The sequence below is a fragment of the Drosophila subobscura genome, chromosome E (genome assembly GCF_008121235.1).
Source record: "Drosophila subobscura isolate 14011-0131.10 chromosome E, UCBerk_Dsub_1.0, whole genome shotgun sequence".
Classification (NCBI taxonomy): domain Eukaryota; kingdom Metazoa; phylum Arthropoda; class Insecta; order Diptera; family Drosophilidae; genus Drosophila; species Drosophila subobscura.
Genome location: NC_048531.1, coordinates 13414441 through 13437223, shown reverse-complemented (window position 1 = coordinate 13437223; position 22783 = coordinate 13414441). Strand labels below are relative to the sequence as shown.

At 46.5% G+C, this 22783-nt stretch overlaps 5 protein-coding genes across 14 annotated transcripts in view; 1 reads left to right on the top strand and 4 right to left on the bottom strand.

Annotated features, from left to right (window-relative positions):
• The window catches only part of LOC117891925 (protein sine oculis), a 28201-nt gene extending 16575 nt beyond the window's left edge, over window positions 1–11626 (bottom strand). Inside the window, exon 1 of the mRNA XM_034797757.1 lies at window positions 11620–11626. The gene's annotated coding sequence lies outside the window, so the exon portion shown is untranslated. The remainder of the gene's footprint in view (window positions 1–11619) is intronic.
• On the top strand, window positions 6691–21646 carry LOC117891922 (ell-associated factor Eaf). Of its 3 annotated transcripts, none has more exons than XM_034797746.1 (8): window positions 6691–6754; window positions 7631–8518; window positions 8593–8685; window positions 19789–19927; window positions 19997–20217; window positions 20290–20377; window positions 20440–21067; window positions 21129–21646. In XM_034797746.1, exons 2-8 carry the CDS (start codon window positions 8392–8394, stop codon window positions 21585–21587), a joined length of 1755 nt encoding a protein of 584 aa, XP_034653637.1. In that variant the 5' UTR covers window positions 6691–6754; window positions 7631–8391; the 3' UTR covers window positions 21588–21646. The 3 variants fall into 3 exon arrangements, with proteins under 3 accessions (XP_034653637.1, XP_034653638.1, XP_034653639.1); XM_034797747.1 differs by lacking the exon at window positions 6691–6754 and having other exon boundaries at window positions 7769–8518; window positions 20440–20896; window positions 20939–21067; XM_034797748.1 differs by lacking the exon at window positions 6691–6754 and having other exon boundaries at window positions 7769–8518; window positions 21129–21240; window positions 21460–21646.
• LOC117891927 (collagen alpha-1(VIII) chain-like) lies at window positions 9835–11388 on the bottom strand. 2 transcript variants are annotated; one of them, XM_034797761.1, is made up of 3 exons: window positions 11329–11367; window positions 10507–11272; window positions 9835–10405 (listed from the first exon to the last, which is right to left on the bottom strand). In XM_034797761.1, the coding sequence occupies exons 1-3, from the start codon at window positions 11354–11356 to the stop codon at window positions 10402–10404; spliced, it is 798 nt and encodes a 265-aa protein (XP_034653652.1). In that variant the 5' UTR covers window positions 11357–11367; the 3' UTR covers window positions 9835–10401. The 2 variants fall into 2 exon arrangements, with proteins under 2 accessions (XP_034653652.1, XP_034653651.1); XM_034797760.1 differs by having other exon boundaries at window positions 9835–11272; window positions 11329–11388.
• LOC117891923 (probable serine/threonine-protein kinase clkA) lies at window positions 12691–15389 on the bottom strand. Of its 7 annotated transcripts, none has more exons than XM_034797749.1 (6): window positions 15325–15388; window positions 14505–15254; window positions 14295–14474; window positions 13944–14195; window positions 13656–13685; window positions 12691–13395 (listed from the first exon to the last, which is right to left on the bottom strand). In XM_034797749.1, the coding sequence occupies exons 2-6, from the start codon at window positions 14787–14789 to the stop codon at window positions 12826–12828; spliced, it is 1317 nt and encodes a 438-aa protein (XP_034653640.1). In that variant the 5' UTR covers window positions 14790–15254; window positions 15325–15388; the 3' UTR covers window positions 12691–12825. The 7 variants fall into 7 exon arrangements, with proteins under 7 accessions (XP_034653640.1, XP_034653641.1, XP_034653642.1 ...); XM_034797750.1 differs by having other exon boundaries at window positions 14295–14504; window positions 14535–15254; XM_034797751.1 differs by lacking the exon at window positions 13944–14195 and having other exon boundaries at window positions 13656–13739; window positions 14283–14474; window positions 15325–15389.
• On the bottom strand, window positions 16959–18268 carry LOC117891926 (extensin). The gene is made up of 2 exons (XM_034797758.1): window positions 18175–18268; window positions 16959–18114 (listed from the first exon to the last, which is right to left on the bottom strand). Exons 1-2 carry the CDS (start codon window positions 18200–18202, stop codon window positions 17069–17071), a joined length of 1074 nt encoding a protein of 357 aa, XP_034653649.1. The 5' UTR covers window positions 18203–18268; the 3' UTR covers window positions 16959–17068.
• Window positions 21647–22783: the final 1137 nt, after the last annotated feature.

Below are 22783 nucleotides of genomic sequence, written 5' to 3'. Positions count from 1 at the left end.
AAGTGTTAAAAAATTAGAAAATCGTAAAATTTACATAATAACAGATCATATTTCAGTGGAATTAGGCGGAGGCAGAGACAGCCAGCGACAGCGACAACGACAACAGTTGGGAATGTCAAGAGAACGAGAAAACACATAAAGATGATCATAAAACAAAGTTGGAACGTACAAGTCGGAGTCGTATTCGATGCCCACAAAATGTTAATGAAAAAGTGCGATAAAAATCTTGTCGAACATGAATGAGAAAAACGAGGCAGAGGCAACACCACAATTCTGTGGATCCATCGGTTTGGGGGAGAGAGAGAAAGTCCCATCAACCGCGTCATCTGTCTGATGTCCGGATACCCTCCTGCTGCCCCTCAGCCCTGCTCTGTCCTCTATCGCTGGTGTTAAGAATGAAGATAATAACGAGGCTGGCACACGCGCGCCTAAACTCTTCAACAGTCACCTGCTGTGCAGCGGCCCTCGGCTCCAGCCCGTGTCCATGGGTAAGCACAATGCCCCGCCAGGCGCCTGCACACAGCATCCACTGGATGCCGTACCGCAGCGCACCGCATTATGAGCCATGGCATTGCCGCAGATGATTAGAAATGGTAAACAAACATTTAAATTGTATGGAAGAGTATTTTGATGGTCCCTGGGCCATTTGGAAACGTGCGCACATTGTTAATCATCTGGAAACGGGCCATAAAGCAGCCTTCATTGGCCATTATTAATTTAGTTGAAATTATTATTAATTTTACGCCATAAATCTAAACCAAACTGAGGTCCGTCCGTGTGTGGGTAATTAGCTTTGAGTGTTTCGGGATTGGGCGTTCATTTGCCTGGTCAATCATAAATTAGTGGCGACTGACTTGTGTTCAGATTTCCAGTCAATGCCGGAGCCTAAAATGCTAAGAAATTATGTTAATAACCAGCACCAAGCGGGTAATTATGCAGCATGTAAAAGCCTGAACGATAAACTCTCTGAATCGTTTCGTAATACCCAATTTCGAGGAGGTGTCCCAGCCCACCGGAAATTTAAAAAGTTCTCTCACGCGCGCACTGCTGCTGCTCCGCCGATAATTGGCCTCCAATTCAATTACCAACTGGCAGCAGTCCCTGCCCTCCGCTGCAGCTAGCTGCAGGATCCTGTAAAGAGAGAGGGGACTGTGGCTGTGCAATTGCCTTGTAATTTGCCACAATTATTCATATTAAAAATGAGTTAAGCGTCGGTCGCCCTGGGTGCCCGCGAAGTGCTGGAAGAAGTAAGTAATTTTCACGCGTGGGTAACATTAAACGATGTTGCGGCCTGGTCAGGGCAGGGAGCCATAATAATCGCCGACACATAAATATTACAAGCATCTGACAACTGAAAATTATCTCCTTCACTCACGAGCCATTTAAATCAATTTTACACTTCGGATTTCACAGGCGACCGGCAGTCCGGCCGGCCCACAAGGATGCGGACACGATACGGGTCGGGTCTCGTGTCTCGTGGCTGGATAGGGAACCTGAAAATTGAAATTTATTGATAAAATGATGACAAACGAACGAAAATAAGCGAATGCGGCAGCTGCAAGGTGGTCCCGGGGGTGTGACGTGAGAAGCTGAAGCTGAAGCTGAAATTTAAGGCCACGGCAACGATGAATATGTAGGAACAAATATGTGGTTATATTTATGATCAAGATTGGGACTGATTAGGGTTGTCAGGTGGTAGAATGTCTGTGCTGGACATATGTATAAGTATGCAAGCCAAGGGATGGTCCAAGAATTATGCATAAATATTTTCGAACTATTCTCCGGGATATATTATATTCCAGCAAGAGTTTTTCCAACACTATTCCGTCACTCGACAACCCTGTGCACATGCCTCACATTTCGTTGTGGTGTCATAAACGTTGCTTGCCAGCCCGTGCCCCCAACCCCAACCCCATCCACATCCACATCCCCATCTCCCCTTCCCTGCTCCATTTGGCGAAAACGTTTAAACCAACAATTACGCGAGCATAAATCAAACAGTCGAGTAGAGTGTCGAGGAGCCAGGCGGGCGGTCCGATCCGGGCTCTCTACGTTCTGGGCTCGCGTGCACTGAGAGAGAGAAGGTGCCTGCCTGCCTGCCTGCCAGGAATGCCAACCAAGCGACCAACCAACCGACCAACCGATCCGACACCATCTGCTGTCACAGGCGGCAACGCCTTGGCCGGCCCGGCAATCCCAGCCTGGACTTGCACTTGGTGCTGGAGTTGGAGTTGGCTCATCTTCCCCTTTGGTTTCAAGTGTCAATAAATAATCGCACGCCCAGCCCCCCAATGCCTGCTGATGGTGCGGAATTCGCTGATCTCGTTCTGATCGCTGGCCCAAGATTAGATTTTGATTCTCTTCCACCATCTCCCATCTGCCAGGCCATCCGAGTTGCTGTGTGGAGCCCGCCCAGGCGGGGATTCTTGCTTGCTGCAAACATTTAAATAATTTTCATATTAATTAAATAGTTGGAAACAATTTGCACTTGTCCTGGGACAGTCGGGACAGTGGGAGTGTCAACGCAGTGGGAGGCTGTCCAATTTGTAGATAAGCCCAAGGGGAGATCCCATTTGAGTTGGAACGGATATGCTCCGCTGGCAATGGTGCCTTGTGCTATCCCAATTTAATCATCGCTGACACTTATAAATAACCAATTTCCTCTCGCTACCAGAATTGGTGTCGAGAGGCAACGGCAAATAAAACCCACACACGCAGGAGACGGCGGGTGGCGAACCGTTGAATAAATCAATGCCACAAAGACACACAAAAATTGAATTGTGTGCAACGCTCGCGGCACTTGACCAATGCCCCGCCCGACACAGGGAACCGCGGTCGCCAGCACCGCTCCAGTCCGGCATATCGAACTGCCTCTTGGTCCAAGATGAAGCCTCTGCCAAAGGTGTTAATATTCAATTAAAATTCTAGGCACACAAGTCGAATGGCCAATAAATTAGCGACCAACAAGCGCGGGATGCCAATTTCAATTTGTTTTCGTATCACTCTGGCGTCGTGGCGAGAAGAGGAGTCTCGGCTTGACCCCAGGAGCCAGAGTCCCCTTGTCCTGGCTGTGGGAAAGCCTCCAATACACACACTAATCAGATCGGAAATGGAGAACCCTGGCCAAGGGTTCCATGCCATATCGATGGCATCGTCTCAATCAGGCAACAGCTCAGACCCGAGACCGAGCCTCGTGCTTCGCTCTGCATGGGATCTTGTAATCGATGTTGTACTTGGACATTTCTGCTTACACCAATGCTCGACATGATATCGCTTTAATGGTGCCACAGACGACCGATTGACTGTGCGACAGCAGCAGCAGGAGGAGCTCGAGGAGGAGCTGGAGGAGGAGGATGAGCAGACGAAGACGAAGACTTGTAGCTACAACAGCGAGATATTTATCGCCCCAGATTGTGATGGCATAGGGAGAGAGATGAGCTGAGATCCGTGGGGGGTCCTCATGATTGTGCTGGCATTCCAGGTCTTCCTACAAAATGTGTCCACTGCATGCGGTCCGGGAGCGTACTACCAATTGGCATTGTGGGGGGATCTGATCTGATCTGATCTGATCCCCGATCCTCGATTGATATACGATCACTGATTGAGTTTTAGCCACAATTAGATGCGATTGTTTTCGATCTACAGCCGGCCATTTGGCACTCTCAGGGAAGTCTTCAATGAAATTAAGATTCTCATTATTTATGTACGAGTCGCGTGTGGGCGGGTGGGCGGGTGCCCGGCGGGGGCAGGTTCCATTAGAGACATTAAAATAATTTCAAAAGACATAAATTTTGAATTATGGCCACACAACGTGGCCACGGACACGATCCCGTGTGCATGTGGTCCGCTCACGATGTTGCCAGAAAAATATTTTAAATCAATTTTTGCCGACTTTTGCCTAGGAGAACTCAGCGGTGCAGTGGAGGATGCAGTGGGGGTACGGAGTCTGCTGTGTGCCAAGTGTTTTCACTATAATTACAGACAATTTCAAACATTCACCGTCGTGCCGGGACCTCCGCTCCCTCGGCTCCACTCTTTCGCCTGCTGAGATGGCCATTTAAATTGATTTATGAGCGCCTGATCGGGCGCATTTGTCCAGGGGGGGAGGAGGCGAGCAGGCGGGGGCCAACGTCAAGCCCGTACATCATGGTCTGCTTTTTCGCCCAGTTGCTGCTAATTAAATTTGCATAAATGGGCGCGCGCACTCATTTGCCATCCGTGGGCGTGGCACAATGGACAGCTGCCACTTCCTACCCATTGCTAGCAACAGTTAGGTAGTCGGCAGGACGCACAGGATTGCTGATTGTTGAACCCAACCCTCGTCAGGGAGTGGAAGATGACGTTGAAGATGAAGATGAAGACATGGCCCAATTTCAGTTTGCCCCGAGGCCAGACAAGACCAAAGGGGGTCAAGGGGTCAGCAGTAGTTGTAGTTGCGGTTCTGGAAAACAATGGAAACTTTAATTGATGCAAGATGCCGATCCCCCAGCCGACATTTGTCAGCGATCCTTTGCTTACTTTTGATTGCCTGGGAAATTTGTAATTTAATCAGCATGACATTGTCCCCGGTCCTGTAACAATTGCGTTTTGACTTTGTTAATTCCTCAGCATGATCCAGAGACATCCTAATTAGGCTGTCGATTCAAAGGCTGTCTGTCCCTTAAGTGGAGGAAAGACAAAAGTGAAATGATTTGCTCATTCGATCTTCATTTTGTTGGGCAATAAACTTGGATTGCTGCTTCCTATCACTCTGCATTATATATGGGGTAAATCGAGGATAAACCTTCACTCCAAAATCAAAGTACCCTCTGGCAGCGCATAATAATCGTAACAAATAATGAGAAATAACTTTGCACAGAACGAATTCCAGTCCATAAATGAGAAACTTTTCGCAAACGAAAGTGTCGATAGGCGGGTCAAAGAATGAGAGAGAGAGAGAGAGAACGGGAGAAATAGAAAGGAAGGAAGTGCCATAAAAATGCAATTTTAGATTCCATCAACTGATAAGAAAAGTTTTTAAATTAGCCAACAAAACGGAATAGGAATATGAAACGATGAATGTGTGCGAGTGTGTGTGTATAAATTGGAAACTGTAAAGTGAGCAACAGCCAGCGCAGGCAGCAGCTCACAAATGTTTGATTAGAAAACAGCAAAAAGCAAGGACAACAGCGAGGGGGGAAACTAGAACACTGCCACCAGCACCGTATGCGGAACGGAACGGAAACGCAACACAACGGCACAGCAGTCGTCACAGTCGTCGTCCCACAAATGGCCTGCGTCACGCCAAAATACCGTTAGAAAGTTTCTGCAGTTTGCACTTTGGCCTGGCGGGAAGACCACCCACCTGCCCCCTGCTCCATCCTCCATCTTTTCAGCATTTACCTGCCAGGCGAAGGAACAATGCTGAATGGGAAGGGGAGAGAGGAACAGGCCTCATACAATACTAAAGTACCCAAGGAATGGAGGGAGAGAGAGAGGGAGAGCAAAAGTATCAGTTACAGTTGGTTTATCAAATGCCAGAGATCGCAAGTGGCACAGATTATGAAAATAATCAAAAAGGATGCGATGCGATGCACAGGGAAAGGAAATGCAGAGAGGGGGGGAAAGCGAAACAAAGTGAAATGTAAATGGAAATGGGAATAAGAATGAGAACGATATTGGAAATGGCAAATGGAAATAGAAAATGCATTGAGGCGCAGACTTTCGGCATCGGCGGAATCTTAAAGTGCGGATCTAGATGGGCAGACGGGACTGAGCAGGCAGGGCAGGGCAGGGCAGAGACAACGCTCAAGTAATTAACGCCCCGATAATGGGCAGCGGAGCAAACTGACAGCCGCATCCTACTCGAGACTCAATACCAAGCCAAACAGTAGCCGCGGCGACGGCGACGGCGCCTCGAGGATTTGCGCAAATGTTAATGATGATCTTCCCAAGGGATGATGCTCATGTGTGTGTGTATGTTGGCTGTGCTCCTGTTGCTTGTTGTTTGTTTGTTGTTTTTATGCTCTGGAACCGATCTGGTGTTAATCCTGAGGGCGGCTCGTTGTTTGTTTTGTTTTGCTTTGTTTTCGATAATCGCTGATGCGATTTGAATTAATTCTGGCTGCTAGTGGTTTGTCGGTTGAACTGCTAGTTGGAGACATACCTTAAATGCAGCCATTAAATGTTTGCCATGCCTCGAATTAATCGCAATTTGAAGATAACTTTCCAGGCAGACGAAGAACTGAATGATTGCTTGCAATATTAATGATTTTCATTAATTAATTCTGATTGGAATTGCCCATTTACAGTCTTACGAAATTCCGGTAGTTTCCAGTGCTGTAAGCCGCGACTATTTCCGTGCCTATTTGGTGTATTAGTTGATGTAAAAATCAACAGAGGGCGCCAGCACGGAGAACGTATACAAATGCTCATACATACCAGACAAGCAACAAGTGTTCAGGTGCTTATATTTTTCTATTGACCTGTTTTTGTAAACCTTGTTTTATAAACAGTCTAGTGTATGGGCGTTTCTCAAATAAGCCAGCTTGTAGAAAATTGATTCACCAAACGGTTAAAATTACAGTTTTAGTTCTGAGAGTTCTAACTAGCTGGTAAAATTAAATAGAACATAAAAAATTGGAAAATGATTTAGAATTACGTTATATTTATGGTATATTTTTAAAATAAGAAGGTATATTTTGGTATTCTTTCAAGGGTTTTGCGGTACTTATCGATAATTCCACGGTCACGCTGGCGGTCACACTGGTCTTCGGTTGGTTTTTATTATTCTTCAACAATTATATTTTTAAATACAAAATTAAAGACGCCTGTCGCTGTAGGGAATATTGTGAAAGCAACAAGCAGTTTAGTGGAATCACCTAAATGCGATACAGTTTAAAGTGGAAAAGATGTGATGGACATTTCGACAGGGAAACGCAGCATTACGCACACACTGCCGTTCATACATATGCAGCAGCGCGTACATATAGACGACGAGGTCTACGTTTTTCGTCTACGTTTCAATTCGATTTTCGGAAATTTCACCTTCGCTGTTTTTCGGCTATTCAAACTTGTTTTGTGTTGCCACTCTGCCACAGCCAGCCCCGCCCCGCCCCCTCTTCGACGACCGACCCATTTGCAGCCGCTCACTTTTTAATTTTTTGCTTACGTATTACATGTGGCAGTGTGCGTGTGCGTTCGCGTTCGTATTTTCCAACAAATATGGGTGCTAATTTACATTAAACATGGAATGTGAAATGCAGAAACGGGCATAATTTCACGCGCATTCAACCCGAAATCAAGTTCTTGCTGCCGTCCGTCCCTGCGTCGAGAGGCACGTGCCTGTGTGTTTGTGTGTGTGTGTCACAGCGTGTGTGAAAGTGCTTTATGCTCGCTAAAAATAATATTGTACATATGTTTGGTAAAATGTGTGAATAACAGTGGGAGAGTAGTGCACATCATATGTATATATGTAATATATAGCTACGTAGTTCTCAAATGTGTGTCAATATGTATACCAAAGCAGCAGGTGCAAATGCAGTGTTATAAAGCGTTGCAATCTGGCGTGTCTTTGAGTGTGTGTGTGCTGCGCGTTTCGCAAACATATGGGAAATAATAATAATAAATATTTCTTCTGTCTTCTCTTCAGAGATAAACGCACATCACGTGATGCTAAATGCTAAGCTATAACAAATCAAAACGAGAGCTGTCCAAATAATAATACAACGACAACGAGAAAATCCAATGTTAAATACTATCACAAAAACCCATAAACCGCCCTGAGGAAGGAGGAGAGGACCTTTAAACTCTTCTAAGTTCTTTCCTTTTTTTTTGTTTATTATTATTTTTGTTTTGTTTTGTTTGGAGAACGTGCCTTCTTTTTTTTTTGGCGTGCAACACTTTTTTCGCGATTTCTGTGGAAAAGTTTTGCATCGTTACCAAAAAAAAAGATACACGTCGACACATACGGCCGCTAAGATTCCAAAGCCCACGGGTACTAAACTGCAGCGTCTCAAGGCCAAGGCGGCTGCCAGTCAACATTACGGCAGTGGCAATTATCACAAATCCGGGAGCAGCCACAACAGCAACAACAACAACACCAACAGTGGCGGTGGCGATGTAAATTTTGGGACACAAGGCGTCTACAATTATCAACGCGGTGGCGCTGCCGAGGAGCGTAGCTTTGCTGCGACGTCGGCGCTGGCGGCGGGAGGGGTTGCAGCTGCCACAGTCACAGCGACAGCCACAGATGTTGGCGAGAAGTCATATCAATATAGCAGCAGCAACAACAACAACAATTATCAAAAGTCAAACCACACCAGTGCCAATTACAACAATAATAATAATCAAGAAACCTCAACAAACCTGCCTTATCAGCCACATCAGCCTCCGCAACAGCACAACCACACGATGATGATGACCAAACAAAAGAACACGCTGGCCGAACGCCTCAACATCGGGGATGAGGTGCGCGAGCTTAAACTCGGCTCCACCTTCAATCCGAAGAACACCTCCACCGCATTTCACACAATCAAATGTAAGATTGGACGCATTAAAGGTCGAATCGCTTCTTACACTACTTCTTCCCCTCTGTACTCTACGCCATTGCAGATGACTTCAAGCCAGCGAGTGTGGATACGAGCCGAATGGCGACAGTGGATGTTGGCTCAAATAATCAAGTTACTGTTATCGTGCCAAATTCAGGTGAGTGCAGCAGTCAATTCAATTTCAATTAGAGTAAATGAGATGTTGATTAGGCAAATCCCTGATTAAGTTCGCTGCAATTAGCAAAGCAAACTTGACACTGATGTAATTTATTGACACGCACTTAATACACGCAATACGAAGAACGAGTCGCATGCAAATTGAACCGAGAAAAACGAGACGCTGACAAGATATCTTCGAGTAGTTAGTTATCGATTGACTTCCAAAGCAAAGGGGGAATATAACAGAGAGTTTTGATGTGTACACAGACCTCGTGTCAGCTTCCTAACCTACATAACTCAGCCCAGTAATATCTACTTTTTTAAGTGGACTATAATCGCTTCATTCGATCATTGGCTTGTAAATTGAATGTGGGTTTCCACACCACAAGTGAAAATCGTTGGATGAAATGGACTAAGTGTGGATTTCCGTAGACTTCAAACAGGCTTGTGGTTAGGTTTGGGCTCCACTGTCTGACTGATGACATAATTTCGCCGCATTATGCGATAGGAGCTCACTCCGCACGGCAGCTCACACACAACTTACGAGCCACTTACATTCATAGATACAAATTAATGGGTTGCCCCTCCTGTGTGTTATTTTGTTTAGACAAAAGACAGCAGCCCCAGCCCCAGCCCCTGCCCGAAGCCCAGCAGCAAAGGGTAGCCAGAGCTGGAGGAGGAGGAAAAAGACTGAAAACCAAATTACATCAAGCCAGTCAAAATGCAGCCAAGCGTTCAAGTTTTTCTCTCAGTTTTTGTTGTTGTTGTTGTTGTACCCAGAGCATTATTTTATGCTATGCTCTTTGTGGCCAGACACTGTCTGTAGGTTGTCGACGGTCGATCATCTGTTGTTGTTGCTGTTGTTGTTGCTGTTGGTGATACACTCATTGCGGCCGAGTCTTGGCTTGGGTAACGCTTCGTTGATTGCGGGTCGACGAGTCGCCAAAGAGTTTCGGCAGCGACAACGATGCGTTGAATTCGTACTGCCTGGCATTTGGTCAAGTGTGGGTGGCTCGGCTCACGAAGCTTTTACATTAAAGCGCTGCAGTAACGGTTTCATTTCTCGCTCCCGGATGCAGAATTTTAAGCTCATTCGCTGTGCATTCGCCACAGCTGCTGCTGTAAAATAAAAAAATTCTAGTGGACCTACACCTAAAGTGACATTTATATTTCTGTTAACATTGCTCTCACAATCTGTCCCATAACGCATTCGCTTTGGTATATTGGCACTAATTTCCTTTCGATCACTCGGATAACGTTCCTCCTTCCACTTCGGGGGCTTCTTTGGAGTTTGGTGCTGTTACCTTTATGTAATTTTAAAAGTTCAACCAGAATGTTATTCACATTTTTGTTGTAGTTTTTGTCTGAATCACTCGATGATCCGGGATGGCTTGGCCCTACGGAAGGAGTTGTTTCTATGGAGAGAATAGGTCCTATGGAAGGAGTTGGTTCTTTGGGGGGGAAGGGAGGAGTAAGTCCTACAGAAGGAGTGGTTTCTATGGAAGGTCCCACGGATTTAGTTGGTTCTTTGGATGGAGAAAGTCCTACTGGAGGATTTGTGAGTGCGGGATGATGTTTTACTCCGGGATAAGGGCATACGTTTCCTGGAAGACAGAAGGCTCCGCTCTGACAGTAGGCTCCTGCAGGTTTCGGGCAATAAGCTCCCGGCGGTAGTGTTACGGGACGTGGTCCATCAACATCGTGTCCACCCGGTTCATGCAGTGGGCATGTGTTTCCTGGCGGACAGTATAAACCTCCCGCGCAGTAGGCTCCTATTGGTGGTGGGCAAAAAGCTCCCGGCGGGAGAGTTAAGTATGGTCCGCCTGGACGTCCAACTCCAGGTACTCCAGGTCCATGCTGCGGGCATCTTTTTCCTGGAAGACAGTAGATCCCGCTTTCACAGAAAGCTCCTGCAGGTTTCGGGCAATAAGCTCCCGGTGGCAGTGTTACGGGACGTGGTCCATCGACTCCGTTTCCTGCCGATTCTTGCAGTGGGCATGTGTTTCCTGGAGGACAATATAAACCTCCCGCGCAGTAGGCTCCTATTGGTGGTGGGCAAAAAGCTCCCGGAGGGAGAGTTAAGTATGGTCTGCCCTGATGACCAACTCCGGATCCATGCTGCGGACATCTGTTTCCTGGAAGACAGTAGACACCTCCCTGACAGAAGGCTCCTGCAGGTTTCGGGCAATAAGCTCCCGGCGGCAGTGTTAGGGGACGTGGTCCATCAACTCCCTGTCCTACCGGTCGATGCTGCGGACATCTGTTTCCAGGAGGACAGTAGAGACCTCCCTGACAGTAAGCTCCTACTGGTGGAGGGCAAAAGGCTCCCGGCGGCAGTGTTAGGAGACTTGGTCTGATCGTACGATAACAGAGCTTCATGAGCTCCACAAGGACCTCTATCAGTGTCACCATTTGGGGGCTCTTTTCGGCTTGTGAAATGATCTGCACAGCGTTACTCAGCTGAGCCTTCGTTTGGGCGTTGACTTGCTCGTTTTTCATGATCCTTTCTAACAAATCCCTCAGCTGCAGCACATTGGGCTCGGTGGTGGCGATTGCGTTGTGAAAGTACGCAGCCAACAGGACACCTAGGGACAACACTTTTAATCCAGAAGTCAAAGTAGATCAGCGGTTCCTAACATACCATAAAGTATTCTCACGTACAGCTTCATGCTTCCTATGTTTTCGTTGAACTGAATGTAGTCGGAGAGAATTTTCGATATATATTGTGTGCGCGATTCGACATGGATTGTTCTTTAACGAATCGCATTATACTGTAACTAAAGAGCTTATCTACTAATCATTCAATGCATTTTTCACAAATTTCAAGGTCAACGGGGGCTACATTTTTGCTGATACATTTAGGCCACCGTTTCCCTTGTTTGAAATTGTCTGAATCCATCTCCCACTTTTTCCATTGGAGCCCGAAAGTAACTTGCTGTCTGCCGTGTACTAAATTATAAAGTTTTATTTACTTAATCGATTGTGGGAAAGGGCTAATTCGTTTAGCCTGCATTGCTCGAATTGAAATTGATTGGCTCCATCAGCTTACCGTCTGCATAAATCTCAACAAGTGTGCCAATGTTGTAGAGCGCCGAGCTGCTCTTCTTTAGTTTTGTTCCGGTCTTATTTAAGAAATTCGAGAACATTTCGTTAACTTTCCAAATGACTGCAAATGTATTTATGGGTAGCTGAAGGCAGAGTAAAGCTACTAGGATTTTAATATCCACATATCAACGATAACTATCAGCCACTTACCGAAAAGCAGCAACGACAGCCTCATTTTGGTCGTTGCTGTGGTGGCAATGTGCCTCGGGAGACTTAAAATCTGTCACACAACACTAGAATGTTATATGGGGAGAGCAGCATGACAATTGGAATTGGATAAGCAATGCCAAAAATATTTATTCTCGCAATATTTAGCTATTGGTTTTGTGCTGAGCTGTTGAGGGCTAAATGAAAGAGATTCCCTGCCTACGCGGGCGAGAAATTGGACTTACATCAGTAAGTTGGGTTGCCAGAATCAAGACGGAAGTGAAGTAAACACCTTGAAAAAGTGTCGCTTGTCTTTATTAACCCAGCGCTGGCTTATCCACTGAGGGGAGAGGGAAACACAAGAGCAACACGTCTAACGGCGCACTCATTCCATCAAATGCTCTATTTTGTTGCTTTTATGCGAGCGTTATTTCTTGGACTTTATCTGCTTTTTGGTGTGGGTGTGAATGTATCAGCGATACAGCTGATCAAGTTGTACTCGAACTCGAATGAGGTGACAAAGAGAAACGAGGAAATTAAAGACAAACAAGAACCAGACCAATCACTCTTGAACGATTCTTGCAGCATTTATTGACGTTACCAGCCAGTGATCATGCATTTTGTAGGATTGCAGGTCCTTTGATTGGGACACTTCACTGTACACCCAAATATGCCGCACTTGGCGTTGAGTGTCTGGGCCAAGCGGTCAGGGTCGACTCTGGACCTTTGATGTCCAGCGTTCAATGCCTTGGGGACGATAGCATCGAGCTGGGTCTCAAGCTCTTTGTCTTCCAGATTTCTGGTTGAGTTGGATGGCCTATTTTTTATGATATCACGCAACGCTTCCAACATGGTTAGTAGCTCTTCCTTTCCGATATTTGGTATATTAATTGTTATACCCGGCTCCGCCGATGGTGGTCTTATTATACATCCCGGTGGTTGCGCTGTTATACACACCGGCGGTGGTGTTATACACTGCGTAGTTGGTGGCGTTGTTATACACACCGGCGGTGGTGTATGACACTGCGTCGTTGGTGGCGTTGTTATGCACACCGGTGGTGGTGGTGTTGTTATACATCCCGGTGGTTGCGTTGTTGGCCCCTCGGGTGTTGTTGTAATTGGCGAACTTGTAGGCCACGTTTGAGGTGAAGTTGTTTGCACTGTTGGAGTTGACCAAGTCGGCGGAGTAAATGTTGTTGACCATGATGGAGGTGGCATAGTGGGCGTTGACCATGTTGTTGAAGTTTTTGGTGTCGAAGTCGACACAGATGGAGGCGGCCATCTTGTTGTTGACCATGGTGGAGTCGGCCAAATGGGTGTTGAAGTTTTTGGTGTCGAAGTCGGCCCAGATGGAGGCGGCCATCTTGTTGTTGACCAAAGTGGAGTCGGCCAAATGGGTGTTGAAGTTTTTGGTGTCGAAGTCGGCCCAGATGGAGGTGGCCACCTTGTTGTTGACCAAGGTGGAGCCATCTTGTTGTTGTCGGTGGAGTCGGCCGTTGTTGTTGAAGTTTTGGTGTCGAAGTCGGCCCAGATGGAGGTGGCCACCTTGTTGTTGACCACGGTGGAGGCGGCCATCTTGTTGTTGTTTTTGGTGTCGAAGTCGGCCCAGATGGAGGCGGCCATCTTGTTGTTGACCAAGGTGGAGTCGGCCAAATGGGTGTTGAAGTTTTTGGTGTCGAAGTCGGCCCAGATGGAGGCGGCCATCTTGTTGTTGACCAAGGTGGAGTCGGCCATGTGGGTGTTGACCAAGGTGGAGTCGGCCAAGTGGGTGTCGAAGTCGGCCCAGATGGAGGTGGCCATCTTGTTGTTGACCAAGGTGGAGTCGGCCAAATGGGTGTTGAAGTTTTTGGTGTCGAAGTCGGCCCAGATGGAGGTGGCCACCTTGTTGTTGACCAAGGTGGAGGTGGCCATCTTGTTGTTGACCATGGTGGAGTCGGCCAAATGGGTGTTGAAGTTTTTGGTGTCGAAGTCGGCCCAGATGGAGGCGGCCACCTTGTTGTTGACCAAGGTGGAGTCGGCCACGTTGTTGTTGAAGTTTTTGGTGTCGAAGTCGGCCCAGATGGAGGTGGCCACCTTGCTGTTGACCACGGTGGAGGCGGCCATCTTGTTGTTGACCAAGGTGGAGGCGGCCATCTTGTTGTTGACCAAGGTGGAGACGGCCAAATGGGTGTTGAAGTTTTTGGTGTCGAAGTCGGCCCAGATGGAGGCGGCCATCTTGTTGTTGACCAAGGTGGAGTCGGCCATGTGGGTGTTGACCAAGGTGGAGTCGGCCAAGTGGGTGTTGAAGTTTTGGGTGTCGAAGTCGGCCCAGACCTTGTTGTTGACCAAGGTGGAGGCGGCCACCTTGTTGTTGACCAAGGTGGAGTCGGCCACGTTGTTGTTGAAGTTTTTGGTGTCGAAGTCGGCCCAGATGGAGGTGGCCACCTGGTTGTTGACCAAGGTGGAGGCGGCCATCTTGTTGTTGACCAAGGTGGAGACGGCCAAATGGGTGTTGAAGTTTTTGGTGTCGAAGTCGGCCCAGATGGAGGTGGCCACCTGGTTGTTGACCAAGGTGGAGGCGGCCACCTTGTTGTTGACCAAGGTGGAGTCGGCCACGTTGTTGTTGAAGTTTTTGGTGTCGAAGTAGACCCAGATGGAGGCGGCCATATTGTTGTTGACCAAGGTGGAGTCGGCCAAGTTGGTGTTGAAGTTTTTGGAGGCGAAGTGGGTGTTGATGGAGGTGGCCATCTTGTTGTTGGCCAAGGTGGAGTCGGCCCAGCTGGTGGAAGTTTTGGTGTATGTGGAGGCCCAGTTGGTGGTGGCCATGTTGGTGGAGGCCAAGTATGTGGAGGCCCAGTTGGTGGTGGCCATGTTGGTGGAGGCCAAGTATGTGGGGGCCCAGGTGGTGAAGACGGCCAGGCCCAGCTGGTGGAGGCCAAGTATGTGGAGGCCCAGTTGGTGGTGGCCATGTCGGTGGAGGCCAAGTATGTGGAGGCCAATATGGTGGAGGCCAAAATGGCGGAGGTGGAGGTTGACAAACACACAGAGGCGGTTCAATTTGTGGACATTGTGGTGGTGGCGGCGGCGGTGGCAGTCTACGATGCCGTTTACATATATATCCAAAAAGCCTTCCCACGAAGCATATTAGAGTTTTTAGTCCCCATAAAAGCCCAAAAGTGCGTCCGTTTATAATCGAAGTACTTGGAAATACGCCTGGTTGGGTTCTCTGTGCTTGATACACGTACACTGCATTTTCCAGAGCCGTTTGGTATTGCTGTAACTTGCAATCATGGTCGCAACACTCCTGTCCATTTATCTTTGTCGAGAAGAGCACCGCTTAAAGGATAAGGGTAAGGATAAGGATAAGCCGTCCATGTGGTATCCAGTAGGGATCCATAAAACTCACCCAGAAAATACACGGGCAGCACTCGCATCGTGCTGGATAAAATATAAATTGTGGGGTCGTGGGAGTACAGTCACTTATAAAGAGACGAAGATTTGTCAAGCGCATTGTATAACATAGCCATGAAATTCCATTTTATCAAGAGCCGTGACGGCATCTCCTTTCTTTAACCAGGGGAGAGGCTCACCGAATATTTGCTACGATTAGTGAGAAACTGATCTCGAAAGGAATGCCTAGAAATAATGTTCAAAGTTGCTGATTTGAATGAAATTGTATTTGCATAATGTGTTGTATGAGGGTGCCGTGGACTATCTTTTTTCCAGTTCCTTGACTTTCACACGAATACATTCTTTCACATCAGAATCTAGAGTTGTATTTTTCGTTCGCACTGAGAGTTGATTGCTTCGGTTTTGAACTCGACGTGCGTGCTTTCCTCTCGAATTTCGTATTATTTTTGACACATTTGAGGAGTTGTTATTGTTCTCGATAACAAAACGATATTCCCGCTGCCATCTATATTTTCTCCTTAGAACATGAACTTTTCCTCTTCTCTTGTATGGGGGAATCAACCGCTGATTCTTGTTCATTATAATAATGGTAACGGGTGGCTGTTGGAGTTTTGGGCTTTCAATTACGTTGTTTATGTTATTAATGTTGTTGTTGATGTTTGTGTTGTGTGCCACTTCTTTTTTTCTATTATTTTGCTCTATCTGACACAGCTGGAGTAAAATATCCAGCATAACGATTTCGTTCTTCGCCTCCGGCGTGGTCTCGGGACTCGATTGAAGTACCCGAGTTCCTTCTTCAATCAATTTATCGAACAGAGCGTGCAGATTAGAGAAGGAAAATGCCATACATTGCAGTTGCAGCACATCAAGTAGAGCTTAGGGAAAAGGCGATTTATTTTATGAAATTGTTTGATCAGCAACCGGAAACTCACCAGTAAAAATGAGGAAATTCCGCATTTCAAATAACACTTGGACACCTTTGATCTTGCACTGCAGACTGACTATTGGCCACAGTCTATGAGGATTTAATTCTCGCACAGTTCTGGTCTTTGATTTCATGGTACATTTGTGTTGCCTGATTAAAAGCTTAAGGCATTATTAACAGCCAATTTGAATTTAGTTAGAAGTTGACGTTGTGCGCTGTGGGGAGGACAGAGAGATTGCCCTGTGGTAAAGACGTCACCTTGTAAGTAAATTCACCTTGGCTCAGCTGACGGCCGAAGCAAAGTAGCAAAAGAAAGAAAAGAAAGAAAGAAAGCGAACTACTGGCATTGCAGCGCTCCCACTCTTCCTTCTCTCTCTCACACCCCCAATGCCATCGCCATTCTCGCTATAAATTATTTATTTATGTCAATTTCTGTGTCTGTTTTTCGCAAGCGGAAGCAGTTCTTCTGACACGCTGTGGAGTTTTCTGGTTTGTCCAACGCACCCAGAAAATATGTGGAAATTAGCCGCTTAAAAAGAGTTTTGGATTAGTCAAGTAAGGATCGTGTATCGAAGGATACACCCATTCAAAGCTGTGTCAAGATTAGAACTTGGAAAAGGTCTATTCTGTTCCACAATTCCGAGTTGGAGAACATTTCCAGACAGGAAAAGTTAAACTTGGCACTTGGCAGAGCAGGTGGGAGCTTTAATGTGCACCGAAAATGTTTATTGTTTAGCTGAATGCGCACAATGTTAATATGCACACTGAAAATTTAGAGGAGTTTCTGTTCCTATTGGGATCTTGCAGAACATATTTACAAACTTCCCACACACAATTTGCCGCACATTGAATTGAGGGCATTGGCCAACAGCTCAGGATCGATTCTCCTGCGCGTTTTGGGGTTGGAAACTAAAGCCACAGCGACGACATCGTCGAGCAGGTTCTCCAACTGTTTGTATTCCTGGTCTTCCTCAACGCTCTTGTGGATTTTCTTTAGGGTATCGCGCATGGCCCTGCACAGGGTTAACAGATCTTCCTTTCCGATTTCGGGTAGATTTAGCCTTCGAATCGGATTGCTGTCCATGTTTTTGATATCGGGCCGAAGGCGCCAGATATACTGACCTTTTTGGTACTGCGTCTCTGTCGTAGTCGGAGGTGGCGTGGGTGGTGGTTGCCGAGGGCGTGGAGGTGCTGGCCTTGGCGGTGGCGGCCGAGGTGTTGTTGTCGTTGTTGTTGTAGTTGTTGTTGTCGTTGTTGTAGTCCTTTTAGTTGTCTTAGGCGGTGGCGGTGGTGGGCGTGGTCGTGGCGGTGGCGGTGGCGGTGGCGGCCGAGGCGGTGGTGGTGGTGGTGGTGGTGGTCGAGGAGGAGGTGGCGGTGGAGGCCGAGGAGGAGGTGGCGGTGGTGGCCTAGGCGGCTCCGTCGAACGCGTATATCTTGCCGGATATACACGTGGGGGTGGTTCATTACCGAAAACACCATACCAGATCGTCGAACCGCGATATCCGCTAGGCGGGGGTATCGTGTTAGGCGTATGTCGCTTCGGCCATACTCTTGGTGGTCGTTGATTACCAAAAACGCCAAACCACAACCGCTGCCTTTGCCGCTTCTTGCAACCAGGCACCGATTTATTCGGTTTTATCAATGTTGCCACTCTACACGCTGCGGTTCTTGCATTGTCAAATCTCGATCTGGGTGGAACAAAGCTGCTGGTGACCGGACCAGGGGTAAATGTGGGAGGTTTGATGTTATTTTGGTACTCGTACACGGCCAGAGCATTCGGCAGGGCCTTTTGGTATTCCAATAGCTTGCACTCATTGTCGCAATTGTCCTGTCCGTAGACCGTTGACGTGGCAAGCAACTCTTTGAGTATTTAAGCATTAAGTAGGAAGCCACTGCTTTGTGATGCAATGATCAACTCACCCAGAAAGAGCACAGCTAACAGCCGCATCGCCTTGGCAAATGAGTGCAATTTTGCAGTACAGTCGCTTCAATAGCGTTGTGGATTAGTCAAGCACTTTGTACTCGTATAACATCCATGGATAAATGGTTTAATTTGAAAGGGAACGCCCATTCTAAGCTATGCCAAAATAAGACCTTAAGTAAGTTCCACTAATCCACAATGACAAGAAGTGGAGCATTTTTAAACAGATTAAAAAAGACAATCCAACTATCTCACACATTTTATGACTGCCTAATATTTACAAACTTCCTACACACAATTTGCCGCACATGGAATTGAGGGCATTGGCCAGCATTTCGGGATCGGTTTTGTGCCCTTTCTGCTTAGAAACTAAAGTCACAGCGATGACATCGTCGAGCAGGCTCTCCATTTGTTTGTATTCCTGATTTTCCTCTCTTTCAGCCTTGCTAATTTTCTTAAGGGTATCTCGCATGGCCCTGCACATGGTTAACATATCTCCCCTTCTGAGATCGGGTAGGTTTAGTCTTCGAATGGGATTGTCATCCATGTCATCGATATCGGGTCCACGTTTCGATATATCAATTTCGTACTTTATCGGTTGCCACCCACTGCGAGGAGCCTTCTCACAACTAGGCACCGATTGGTTCGGTTTTATCAAGTTTGCCACTCTGCACGCAGCAATTTTCGCGTTGCTAAATCTCGATTTAGGTGCGATTAAGTTGCTGTCAACTGGACCGGTGGGAAATGTGGGAGGTATGATGTTATTTTGGTACTCGTACACGGCCAGAGCATTTGGCAGGGCCTTTTCGTATTCCAATAGCTTGCACTCATTGTCGCAATTATCGTTTCCTTGGCTACTAGTCCTTCCAAGCAACCCTTATAATATTTTAGTATCTCAGATCCATCGTTTACATGGGTTCCATCCAACTCACCCAGCAAGAACACCGGCATATTCCACATTCTGTTGGAAAATGTCTCGATTTTTCCAATCCAATAACCCATTAGAGATGACGATTGGTCATGGCCATTAGGCATGAGATTACTACAATCCGTAGCGAGATTATGGTGTAACAAATTTCTCCACTATGCACGATTTCGGTGAAGCAAAAACTTACAAATAAATGAAATTTCTGTGTGGGAGTACTAAGAATGTTATGCGGATTATCGCATACAATATTCTTTCAGGTGGCAAAAGCCGCCCCTTCAGCTTGTACTCATAAGAGGCAACCCACTTGAGTGTGTTCATTTATTTATCAATTGAATTGCTGTATTGGGCATAGAGCTCAACTGTTCCCTGAGGGCACTGGCACTCGCATTTCGTTCGGGTTCGGCTCACCGCGCTTTGAATTTGTTGCTCATTATTTTGCTTATTATTATGGTTTTGCCTTGGGCAATACTTGAACTTTGAGTCTGCTGTGAGAGCTTGTCGGAGACTTGAAGCAAGCATTTCACGTATTGCATTTCTCCTATTTAAACAACGCCAAAGCATGGTATTAATTGTAGTCATAAATTTCCATATTCATTTCGGTTGGAGTTGAACTGAACTCTCGTTGAACCTGTTTATGTACGAGCAAACACTTATGGAATACTCTTTTGTTATGTTTCTAATGCAGAAAGTTCCGGTGTGCCTCATACAGTTTATAAGGGTAATCAGAGAGAGTATGCGAAGGAGTGCTTGATGATCTACGACAAGGAGACGGGTGCTATCACAATTGAGAAGCTCAACCATAACATTCAAGTGAAGAAGACAAGGTGAGTGATAAGAGAGTGATGATTCCCAGTCAGCGTCGAATTATACCGAATATTTTATGCACTTTGCAGAAGTGAAGTCACCAACAAGCCCGTGCAGCTGCCGCCGCAGAATATGCCCATGAATATGGGCCATCAAGGCCAGGTTGTGGGCACGAACGGATCTGTGCCGCCAGCCATGGCACAAATGGCACCAGGACCGCAGCCCGGACCTGGCGGTAAACTGGAGAACAGCACCATGCGGATCTCAACCAAGACAAAGGTCTCAACGGGCAGTCGTCGGAATAATATAAGTACGTAGCAGTCGATTGCAGTCAGTGCGATTGGAAACACTCATTTGAATTTGCAATTTCATTGCCTTTCAGTTGACTTCAAGCCACGCAATTCTCCGATGCAGCAGAGCTCACCTTCGCGTCCAGTGGTCACCCATCGCAGTCCGCAGTCTGCGCCAGCGTAAGTGCCTCTCCTTGGGTAGTCTGCAGGCAGCCAGCTAATGTTTTGAATTATTCTTTCAGTTGGGATGCAAACAATGCCCAACAGACGTTGCCCAGCATTCCGATGATAACGGATGACGACGACTTTGGCTTGAGGGCCGCTATGCACAATGGCGGCGGCCAGGCGAATATCTCTGGCTCCTCAACGGGCTCGTCGTCGGGGCAGCCCGACCACTATGGTGGCTCGAGCGCGTCCTCGTCGCACATGGCAAAGCAGCGGCAGGCGCATGGCAAGCGACAGCAGATGCAACAGCGATCCAGTCCACCCATGCAACAGCAGCAGCCAAACTACGGTCGTGGGGGCTACAATGGCGGAAATAACTACGCACAACAGCAGCATCCACAGCAGCAGCACCAGCCACAACGGCACTCTCCACAGCAACAGCAGCATCAGCGGCACTCTCCGCAACAGCCGCAGCATCAGCGGCACTCCCCACAGCAGCAGCAACAACACCAACAGCGGCACTCTCCACAGCAACATCAGCAGCAACATCCACAACGGCACTCTCCACAGCAGCTGCAGCAGCAACAGCAGCAGCGTGCCACATCTTACGGCCATAGCAATAATATGCCCATGGACTTGGACTCATCCAGGGAACACGATTTGGCCTCACAGTCTGTGGCACAAGCGGCTGCCGCTCTCGAACAGGTGGGTGTAGGTGTAATTTATTCTTACAACGTAACTCAATTTGTGGTTTTTTAATTCGCAGCAAATTGGCGGTGCTCTAAGTGCCTCCAGCTCAAGTTCCGACTCGGATTCCAGCGACAGTGATAGCGGCAGTGATTCTGATGACAGCACCGAGGATGATCGTCCAATGAAAGGGCAACCTGAGCAACTACAACTACAGCAGCACCAACAACAACAACTACACCAACAGCAGCCGCAGCAGCATCAGCAGATACAACAGCCAACTCCACAGCATCAACGCCATCAACAGCAGCAGTCCCAGCAGCACATGAATCAGCTGCCCAATCTGGGCTTGGGCTCCATATCACCATCCTACAACAATCATCACCATCAACAGGCGCAGATGCAGCCGCAGCAGCAACAACACCAACAACAACAGCAACAAATGTCCGGCGTATATGCGCCCAATGGTGGATTTCCAAATGATTTGCTGCAAAACGATCTGCAGTTGTCCTCCAATTCGTCCGACGATGACGATTGAGCTGCATTTAAGTTTCTATTCAATTTGCCTTCTATAACAAACAACAACAACAACAACAACAATTATTGATATTCTGTCTATATGCGTGTAATTAAGCTGTAATTATTGACGGGGGAGAATTTAATTGCTAGTGAAATTTTTTATAAATAAATTCTTAGTTCATACACGAGCATGCATGCATATACATATTAATTAATTTTTAAACCTTATACTTAAACATCCAAATGTGCGGAAGAAGAACACACTCAATACGAACACAATACGACACAACGCAAAAAACTACTTTGCCAATACATAATGTAAATTAATTTTAAAATACGAAAAATCAAATACAAAGGTTATGTGAAATTTGGTTGGTAGTCCTAAATAAGAAAGAGCTCATATATGTATAGTACTCGTACACCAACAATATTCAACAACACCAGCAACAAGCAAACGAAGGGAAAACTACAAGAATTATTTAGTTTCTAATGCAAAACGAATGCAAATCTTAATCCTAATTGTTAAGTTAGCGACACACACAACAGAAAAAATGACCACAGCGGATTTTTGCCATTAATTACGCATTTTAATGTAAGCCTTAAAAACCATTTGGATACCAAAAGCGAAAATAGAATTTCATGCAGATTGGATTTGAAAAGTGGAGTTCCCCTTTCGTTTGGCTCATTTTAGCTATTTTAGTCATACAAAAATAATTATTTAATTTTGCGTTAATCTGGCATTGTTATGGAAGCGACAAATCCCCTATAAATATGTTTATTTTCAATTGATTTCCGCCTTATCTTATCCTATCTTTATTAGTTAACCATTTTTGTGCGGTATGAAGACATCATAGATACATCTGTATGTGTTTTTAGCTCATGTTTTATTTGAATTTATTTGTAGTTTTTTAATTAATTTGTAATAGCTATTATTATGATTTTGTTATTTGCTTGCAATAGTTTAAAGCAATGAAAAATGAAATAAATGTGAAACGAAAAAAGACGCCCGAACCGTGTAAGCCACTGTTTTTTGTTGCCCTTATCCACCAGCCACTCCCCGTAAACTATCAGAACTACCCATGGGTACACATTGAGCACTATTGTGGTGCACTTATTGTATATTGTAATACTTTAAAAATCCTTCCAATTGGGTTGAGGGTGAGCGTGCGTGCCGTGGCCCAAAAGTCCAGACACACACTTACTAATATATGTATA